At 51.5% G+C, this 9965-nt stretch overlaps 1 protein-coding gene across 2 annotated transcripts; it reads left to right on the top strand.

The window, feature by feature from the left end:
- The first annotated feature begins 268 nt into the window (after positions 1 to 268).
- On the top strand, positions 269 to 4019 carry PRPH (peripherin). Of its 2 annotated transcripts, none has more exons than XM_005206288.5 (9): positions 269 to 1005; positions 1374 to 1434; positions 1595 to 1690; positions 2045 to 2212; positions 2334 to 2459; positions 2551 to 2771; positions 2886 to 2935; positions 3220 to 3299; positions 3554 to 4014. In XM_005206288.5, the coding sequence occupies exons 1-9, from the start codon at positions 464 to 466 to the stop codon at positions 3614 to 3616; spliced, it is 1407 nt and encodes a 468-aa protein (XP_005206345.1). In that variant the 5' UTR covers positions 269 to 463; the 3' UTR covers positions 3617 to 4014. The 2 variants fall into 2 exon arrangements, with proteins under 2 accessions (XP_005206345.1, NP_001095848.1); NM_001102378.1 differs by having other exon boundaries at positions 416 to 1005; positions 3551 to 4019.
- Positions 4020 to 9965: the final 5946 nt, after the last annotated feature.

Here is a 9965-nt window from a genome sequence, read left to right as displayed (position 1 = left end):
CTCCATCACCTGGGCCACCTCCTCCCTACTCATGTGAAGCCTGCCCTTTAACCTCCAGTCCTTCTATCTCCCTACCTGGCCAGGTCTTTCAGCCAGGGACCCCCAGTTCAAGTCGGGCCCTCCCATCCTAGGCTCCAGCTCTGGATGCTTGCTAGAAGTCACTGGCCCTCACCCCCCTGCCTGTCTGTGGCCTGTGGTCGCCATTCCTGCTTCCTTCCCCGCCAGCAACAGGGGGAATCAAGTGGGCCAGGCGCCAGCACCAGAGAGGGTGCGGCACTCCCGCTGCTCCGCAGGGGTGGGGCGTCCCCCTCCCCACATAGCCCCACCGTCAGGCCAGTGGGAGGAGCAGCCCAGGCCCCCCCCCTGAACCCGCAGGCCTATAAATCCGCCTCGCAGCGGTCTGCGGCTCCTTCCCCGCGCCCTGACCAGCTCTGCCGGCGGTGACTGCCCATCCTCGGCCGCCATGAGCCACCCGTCGGGCCTCCGGTCCAGCGTCAGTTCCACCTCATACCGCCGCACCTTCGGGCCACCGCCCTCACTGTCCCCGGGGGCCTTCTCCTATTCGTCCAGCTCCCGCTTCTCGAGCAGCCGCCTGCTGGGCTCGGCGTCCCCCGGCTCCTCCGTGCGCCTGGGCAGCTTCCGCGGTCCCCGGGCGGGCACGGGCGCCCTCCTGCGCTTGCCCTCGGAGCGCCTCGACTTCTCTATGGCCGAGGCGCTCAACCAGGAGTTCCTGGCCACGCGCAGCAACGAGAAGCAGGAGCTGCAGGAGCTCAACGACCGCTTCGCCAACTTCATCGAGAAGGTGCGCTTCCTGGAGCAGCAGAACGCGGCCCTGCGCGGGGAGCTGAACCAGGCCCGGGGCCAGGAGCCGGCGCGCGCCGACCAGCTGTGCCAGCAGGAGCTCCGTGAGCTGCGGAGGGAGCTGGAGCTGCTGGGCCGGGAGCGCGACCGGGTGCAGGTGGAGCGCGACGGGCTGGCGGAGGACCTGGCAGCGCTCAAGCAGAGGTCAGAGGGCAGGGCCAGGGCTGGGCGGCGACCGTCGAGGCTGCCGCCGGGAGGGAGGAGCCGCCCCTCGCCTGTCCAGCTGTGCGTGTGCAGGCAGCACCCTCGCCGGCGGGCACTCCCCTATCACCACCACTTTGCTGAGTCTCAGGGGAGGTGAGGGAGGGGGAGTTACTGTGTCTCCCCTGTGTACAAAGGGGCCCCACCCCACCTTCCAGCAGTTTACAGAGAAAACGGGGCAAGTCCATCAGGCTGCCTGAAGACCCCTCCCTAGAGGCTGCAGTAGCAGCTCTGACCCAGATCCTGGGGGTCGCGGTCTGCAGGCTGGGCGGTGACCCCGGAGCTCAGTTTCTGCACACTCTTCTCACCAGGTTGGAGGAAGAGACTCGCAAGAGGGAGGATGCGGAGCACAATCTCGTGCTTTTCCGTAAGGTGAGCTCGGTCTTCCCATCCCCACCCCTACCCACCACCTGCATATCCAGGGTGGCATCTGTGGGCAAAGGGAGGTGACCAGAAGCCCCCAGAGACAGACAGGGAGGGCCAGGCTCTCCCTCGACCTAAGCAACCCCTCCCTGCTCTCGAACCCCTGTAGGACGTGGACGACGCCACCCTGTCCCGCCTGGAGCTAGAGCGCAAGATTGAATCTCTGATGGATGAGATTGAGTTCCTCAAGAAGCTGCACGAGGAGGTGGGTGGACCCAGGTGTTAGGTGCGACTTCAGAGGTTGAGGGTGGTCTCTGGAGCTGGGGGAGCGTTGGAAGAGAAACGAGATTCACTGAGTAGACGTGGGCCCTCCCTCCACCCCCTCTACAGGTGGTTAGACTCACACCCCTGCGCCACCTGGTGGCAAGCAGCGGAGATGCACGCCTGAAACCTCGCCGATGACAGTACCCGCGGGGCTCGGGCTGTGCAGGCCTAAGCGCGCTGCGCTCCCTGGCGCCCCCTTCTGTTCATTCAAGTGTTTCTTCTCTTTTCTGCGCTCCAACTGTGTGGCCCGCGTGGAATCTGCGCGGTGAACTCGGCATCTTGCCCTGGGCGACAGGAGCTGAGAGACCTGCAGCTGAGCGTGGAGAGCCAGCAAGTGCAGCACGTCGAGGTGGAGGCGACCGTGAAGCCCGAGCTGACAGCGGCGCTGAGGGACATCCGAGCCCAGTACGAGAGCATCGCGGCGAAGAATCTGCAGGAGGCAGAAGAGTGGTACAAATCCAAGGTGCGGGGGTACGGTGGGGGGGCGCGGGGGTGGGAGGGTTTGGGAGGGCCTGGAAGGGTGGGGCGCTGGGGGGAAGGGCCCATCTGGCCCGCTCACGCCCGAGTTGCCACCCTCGCCGCAGTACGCGGACCTGTCCGACGCCGCCAACCGGAACCACGAGGCCCTGCGCCAGGCCAAGCAGGAGATGAATGAGTCCCGACGCCAGATCCAGAGCCTGACGTGCGAGGTGGACGGGCTTCGCGGCACGGTGAGGACCAGGCTGCGCGCCCCGGCCCCGGGGGTGGAGGACGAAGGCTGGGCTCCCCCTATTGACCCCCCCTCTTCACCCACCTCCCCAGAACGAGGCGCTGCTCAGACAGCTGCGGGAGCTGGAGGAGCAGTTTGCCCTGGAGGCCGGCGGGTACCAGGCGGGCGCCGCGCGGCTTGAGGAGGAGCTACGGCAGCTCAAAGAGGAGATGGCGCGACACCTGCGAGAGTACCAGGAGCTTCTTAACGTCAAGATGGCCCTGGACATCGAGATCGCCACCTACCGGAAGCTGCTGGAGGGCGAGGAGAGCCGGTGAGGGGAGGGTGGGGCGTGGTCGGGATGGGTGGGGGTGGAGGAGAGGCGGGTGGAAGGCCAAGGTCCCCCCCAACCCCACGCCGAGTAGCTGACTACAGGTTTTGTCCCCAGGATTTCCGTGCCAGTCCATTCCTTTGCATCCTTGAGTATAAAGACGACTGGTGAGTCTTCCGCGTTTGAGTTCCAACCTGTCTATCCCCTTGTCCATTTCTACCCTGACTGGACTCTTGCTATGGCTCTGCTCAGGGATTGATTCTTGCCTGAGTCCTAGTCTGTCCTCGCCCCTGATCCTCAGGCCCTACCCCTCCCCACTCCTCTCCTCCCAAAGAGATATTCAGTTCAGTTCAGTCGCTCAGTCGTGTTCAACTGTTTGCACCCCAAAAAGATATAGGGGCTTGGATATCCCAAGACTCCTCCCCTCAACCTCTCATCCTGCCCTTTTCAGTACCTGAGGTGGAACCTCCCCAGGAAACCCACAGCCGGAAGATGGTTCTGATCAGGACCATTGAGACCCGGGATGGGGAGGTGAGATGGGCCACTTGAGCCCAGAACCCCATCACTTCCCCTAGTATTTCTGAGCCCCAGCCTGGTGTAAGTAATCTTCGGGTGTTTGTGGGTGAGTGATTCTTGGGGTGAGAGTGAGACAGGGAGATGGAGGTGGATGTTCAGACGGGAGCCTCAACTGGTTGAGAGGGAGGGGGTACACCTTGCCACAAAGGAGCTAGAGGGAGGGTGGTGCTGAGTGGGTTGTGCCCTTCACATGCCTCACCCCCCAGCAGGTGGTGACAGAGTCTCAGAAGGAGCAGCACAGTGAGCTGGACAAGTCTCCTCAGAGCTACTGAACTGATCAGAGCTCCCTGCCCTGCCCCAGGCCTCTAAGGCCAAATCCTAACACCAGTCCGAAATTAGTCTCCTCCCTTCTGCATGTGTCCAGGGGATGGCGCCAGTCACCCCTTACCTGGCCGGTGGCCAAGCCCTACCCAGCACTGTAGCTGGGCCTCTCCCTGCCTGTCCATGCCCACATAGGCATGATCCATATGTTCCCCACTCTAGTCCTGCTAAGAGTCTCTATGGTCCCCATTTCTTTCCTGGTAAAAGTCTGTATGTTCCCCCATTTCTCATTCTGGTAAGAAGCTGACCAACCCCAGGACGAGTCTATTCCTGCCACAGCCCCAAGGTTAGTGAGTGGGTCAGGGTCTGAGTTTCACTTTTAAATCAAATAAAACTGTTATCAAGGGAACCCTCTTCAGTGGTGCTTATTTTGTAATGTATAAATATACGGAATCACTGTGTTATATACCTGAATGTAATATAATACTGTAAGTTAGTTATATTTAGGTTTTTTTAAATCATGGAATTGTAAAGAGAGAGAGAACTCCCCAGTGCACTTGTGTTTGTGGTATGGGAGCGTCCATGCAAAGGAGGCTCAGCACTATTTTCCCCTTGCCTCAAGTCATTTCTTCTCTGACTCTCACTATCTCGCATCTATGACTCCTGTCTACCCTCCTGATTTTCCTCCTACCTCTCTGTCCATTCCTTCTCAAGCTCCATTCCCCATCTGCAACCCTGAATGACCAAAGCAGAGCCCGTCACCTTGCTCTCCACTGTCTGCAGTCATGTTCTTCCTTACGGATTCTCCATCATAGGTGAAGATACCACCAGGACTTCCATTGCTCAAATTACAGCTCACCTCATTTTATGCCCTTTCTTTTCTTCACATGCTCCAATTCTGTTAATTCTGCTTCATAGCTGTTTCAAGCTTGTCTGGCTCTCCCCGTGCCCACTGCCACCCCACTGGTCCAGGCCACTCTCAGCTCTTGCCTGGGTTACATTTTCTGCCTCAGTAGCCCTTTCCCCTGGTATGGCCCTGCCACCCACACGAACCTGTTCACTGCACTTAAGCAAGCAGATCAGATTCTGCTGCCATCACTCCTCCCCATGCTTGGAAGTATCTGTTTCCATGCTGTCCTCCACTCCATTCCAACCTACCCTTGTCTTGAAGTCAAAATCACTTCTGAATTTAGAATGATTTTCCTCACTCAATTATAGTGCGAGGTACAGAGAGTAAGCCAGAACTCACAGTCTGGGTGGGGGACATAGGCAAATAAGCACACAATTCAACCCTGTGATAAGTGATGTGACTGGGATAAGGAGATAGTGTTGGGGGAACATGAAGAAGAGCACATAATCCAGTCTTGGGGTAGGGATGGCTTCCTAAAGGAGGCACCATCACAATGAGCATGGGAGAAGTAGGAGTTATTCAGGTGAAGCAGGAAGAGGAGGGGGACTTTCTAGGCAGATACATAAGCCATAAGATGAGAGAGAGGGAGTTTGCAAAGTAAAAGTAGTTTTATGTTGCTGAAATGAAGGCTAGAAAGGAAGGAATGGTGTTGGGGTTGGAAGGACAATGAGGGCCAAGTCATTGAGGACCTTATATGACATATTAAGGCACTCAGAATTTATTCTAAGGAAAAAGGAAAGAAAAGGATTTAATGGGTGAAGTATTCAGACCTGTATTTTAGAAAGATCACTCTGGCTGTGGGGTGCAGAAAGAGTTAGAAGGAGATGGAAGACCAGCTCAGATGCTGTTGCAGTGAAACATGCAAGAGATGATTTTGGGCAAAGAGGTGGATAGATTTGAGACCCGTCACCCTAAGGGGTGATTTTCAGTGTAGAGAAAAGGAAATAGCAAAGGTGATCCAAGGTTTTAAAGGGAACAAGCAGACAGATGGTGGGACCATTCATAGAAACAGGAAAGATTGGTGTAGGGCAATGAGGAGGCCCTAGACAGCAAAAGTAGTTTTGACTCATTCAGGGTGAGATGCTATGAAACCGCCAAGGGGAAGCGCTGGCGGGCAGTTGAGTCCACAGGTTTGAAGTTCAAGGGTGATGGAATATTTTGAGATACTGAATCTATCAGGATGCTCTCGGCTACAAGTGACAATAACCTCATTCTTTAAGAAAAAGAAATTAAACATGTATCTCATGTGACCAGAAGCCAGAGGTAGGTGGGCTCTGAGGTTGGTTCAGTAGCTTACTACAGTTAAGTCCCCTACGTATGAACTTTCAAAGATGTGAACGGGCCAGCTGTTGTACTGTACTCTGTACTTTTCCAGGTACTGTACTGTAAGATCTAATGTTTTCTTTATTTGTGTTTTCATGTATTATTTGTGTGAAAAATATTAGAAACCTGTTATACTACAGTACACTACAGCTGATTGTTTTAGTTGGGTGCCTAGGCTAACTTTGTTGGATTTACGAACAAATCAGACTTGGGAATGCACTCTCTGAATGGGACTCCTTGGTATGTATGTAGGGGACTTACTATAAAGTCAAGGACCCAGGCTCTGTCCATGGTTCTGCTCAGCCTTCCTCCTTGGAGGGCACTTTCATCCTTGGGATGGTTCTCTTCATGGTCCAAAGCAGAGTGCCAGCAGCTACTGGGTGATGCTTCTGTTTCCACATCCAGTGAAGGAAAAAGAAAACCTTCCTCCCAGGTATGAGATTTAAGTCCTTTCCTTCAGGCTGTATGGCAAGGATCATGGGTATGTCTGTTCCTAGAGCAGTAACATTCAGCAGGGAAAGCCACTTACTGACTTGGGCTAATCGTCTAATATGGAATGGATGCTGGGGATTAACCACAATATCTACTGCAGGTATTGCAACTTCCCACCACCGTCACCCTTCACACACTCCATGTACCCCTTGCCTTCTCTCCTTTTCGTTCAGTGGTATTTATAACATCAGAGGAGAAATATCACTGCAGAAAAGCAGACAAAAACTTTAGAGTTTCAAATGTTTAGGTTTTCAAGTGAGCAAAAATTCCAATTTGGAAACATTCACATCAAAGTCTGTGGCCTGGGTTTGTACTGGATAGAAGGAAGGGTTTGTGCTGAGGAGAAGGGCCTCTCAGGTGTTCCATATGAGAGAAAAATGAAACCACTCAAGAACAGTGTATTGGGACTTCCTTGGTGGTCCAGTGGTTAAGAATCCTCCTGCCTATGCAGGGGACCTGGGTTCTATCCCTGGTCCGGGAAAATCCCACGTGCTGTGGGGCAACATGCCCTAGAACCTGTGCTCAGCAACAAGAGAAGATACCACAGTGAGAAACCCAGGCACTGCAAGGAAGAGTAGCCCCCTCTTGTTGCAATTAGAGAAAGCCTGTGCAAAGCAACAAAGACCCAGCACAGCTGAAAATAAAATCTTAAAGAAAAGAATGGTGTATTAAGTGAGAAAAGAGAAGGGCCTTGGGAAGATGCATAGAGGAGCAGAGAAAGTGACTCTTAAGTACTAACTGGCAGAAATGGTAGAAGGCCTTAGGAAGCCAGAGCAAGAGAGAACTTTCACGAGGGAATGGCTAGTCATGTGGGAGGATGCTGGGGACACAGGTTAGCTAATAGCTGGGAAATTCGGGCTTTATCATCAAGGAAGATGTTAGACCTCCTGAGGGCAGCTTCAGGCCAGGGTACCATCACAGACAAAACATTGTCAACTGAAGAGTGAATGAGAGCTGAGGAAGTGAAGAGCAGACCACTCTCTCCCGAGATGTTTGACTGCTAAAAGATGAGAAACAGCTGGAGCCAAGAAAGATCTGTGTTTGAGAAGTGAAATTTTGAAGAAAGGAGAAACTACACCAATAATTCTCAAACTGCAGGTCATGAAATATTATAATAAATATTTTTAGGTCAAGTCAAACATTTTAATAAAGAGAATAGAAAACTTTAGGGTATTGTGAACGTTTTATTTTCAATGTATTTATATATGTATGTTCTATATTTTCATGCAAAATACATTTTTTATCTTGGATTTTGGGTGAAAAACTGAAAAAGACAAGATTTGAATGTGTTTCAGTGGTGGGGAGAATTAGAAAGAATCAATTTTTCACAGGTGGATCCAGCCACATATTGAAATGGTACAACCTCAGACTTGGCTGTGACTGAAGAATTTGAGGAAAACTCAAAATCCAATTCTAATCAAGGGATCTGATGTTAACCTCAAGAAGACAGGGCTGGGATTTGATTGTAATTAAGAAAGATCATACAGCATTGATTTTATTGTACTCTGCTTGTTGGAGAAGGGAGGTGGTTTTCATGTCAGCTTGTAAGAAGGTCACCTCAAAAGTGAGGATGCGGCCACAGTTACTCAGCAGTTCCTAGAGGGAACTGGTTGTGGCAGGTGTCCTGGAGCCCAGGTAGGTGCCCGTGGTGGTGGTGAAATAATTCCTCAGGGGCCACCTGCTGGGGGTAGGAAAGGGGGCTCAGTTATTTGATTTGGGAAGAATAGAGACTAACTCAAAATCTCAAGTAAAGGGGAGCTCATTGTGATGTTACACATGGGAATAAGGGGGACAAGAATTGCAGCTGCCTGGGGTGGAGTGGGAGTTGCTTCACAGGACCCAAGAAATGTGTGAGACATGCGCTCTGCAGCCCCATCGGGCCTCACTGAGCATGACAGGTGACCGGAAGCCACCTTGGCGGCAGGAGCACAAGGCTCCCTGACCCGCGCGCGGTCCTACTGCTTCTGTTGCTGTTGTCACAAGGAGCCGCACCCTCTGCCCTGGCTCTTGCAGACTCAGTCTCTTCTTACTCAGGGCTTCAATTGTCCTACAGCTTCCATGGCCTGACAGCAATGGTGCGCTGACTTCCAGAGCTTTCTCTGGTTCTGTTCTTACCTCCTATCACAGAAGATGTTCACTTCACCAGCCTCGATAGGTTCATTGACGCTCTCCTTGTCCTCTACAAGACACACTGAGAGATACCCAAAAGCCGACGGGCTTCCCTCCTCCTGTGCACTTCTGTTCCCACGGGTAACAAATGTTCAATGCAAAGCAAATGTCAGTTGTATTTGTTCCTAAATCTTTGACAATTATACTTGTCATAGAATCTCAGAGTTTAAGCAGATTTATTTATTTTGTTAAAAAAATTTTTTGGTGTGGAATTTTAAAAAGTTGTTGAGCTTCCCAGATGGCTCAGTGGTAAAAGAATCTGCCTGCCAATACAGGAGAGGTTGGTTTGATCCCTGGGTGGGGAAAGATCCCCTGGTGGAGGAAATGGAAACCCACCCCAGTATTCTTGTTTGGAAAATCCGATAGACAGAGGAGCCTAATGGGCTACAGACAGTCCATGGGATTGCAAAGAGTTGGACAGACTGAGCAACTGAACACACACACATTTTAGAAGTCTTTATTGAATTTGTTACAATTTTGTTTCTGTTTTATGTTTTTTTGGCCGAGAGACATGTAGAATCTTAGCTCCCTGACCGGGTATTGAACCTGCACGCACTATAGTGGAAGGTGAAGTCTTAGCCACTGGATCACTAGGGAAGTCCCCAAACAAATATTTTTTAAGCTAATGAAAGAGTGTGAACAGAGCAATTTTTACTTACCAGATGGTACAGTGGCTAAGAATCTGCATTTAAATCTTGTGTCTTCTTACCAGTTCACCTTGGGGAAGATATCTGTTTGCCTCCATTTCCTCATCTGTAAAATGGAGACAACAATCATTTCCTAGGCTTGTCATGAACATTAAACAAGATGATTTGTGCAGAACTGAGTGACCTTGGCCACAGTGTAGGCAGGAGAATGAGGGGACGTGGTTCAGAATATGGCCTCCTGAAACTGCTCGCCCCAGGAGGGACCCGTCATAAATTATAAACCAGGGACCACAGTTCTAGTGATCCTTCAACAGTGTAAATGTCAAACATTTGTTTTTGTTTTCTGTTTCAAGGGGACAGCTTGAGCATGTGTTGCACACTTTTTCATACTGGATTAATTCTTATTACTACTGTAACAAATTACCACAAACTTAGTGACTCAAAACAATAAATTCAGTATCTCACAGTGCTGTAGGTCAGAAGTCTAAAATGGGACGGATCTGTGTTCCTGATAGAAGCTCTAGAGAAGCCTTTTCCAGCTTATAAAGATTGACTGTCCTGTGGCTGTCTTCCATCTTCAAAGCTAGGACTCACACCTCAGTTAGCATATCTTCTCTGATCCTGATCTTCTTATAAAGATCCTTGTTATTACATTGATGTACCCAGACAATCTAGAACCACTCCCCCATCTCAAAATCTTTAACTTGCATCATCAAAGTTCCTTTTGCCATGCCAATATTAAGGTTGGTGCAAAAGTAGTTGCGGTTTCGCATTGTTGCACTTTGCTGTTTGACATTGGAATACATTCTTAAATAAATG

Source organism: Bos taurus, chromosome 5 (genome assembly GCF_002263795.3).
Source record: "Bos taurus isolate L1 Dominette 01449 registration number 42190680 breed Hereford chromosome 5, ARS-UCD2.0, whole genome shotgun sequence".
In the NCBI taxonomy this organism is placed as follows: domain Eukaryota; kingdom Metazoa; phylum Chordata; class Mammalia; order Artiodactyla; family Bovidae; genus Bos; species Bos taurus.
The sequence above is the reverse complement of the archived record's forward strand: the minus strand, read 5'-3'. Positions and strand labels throughout refer to the sequence as shown.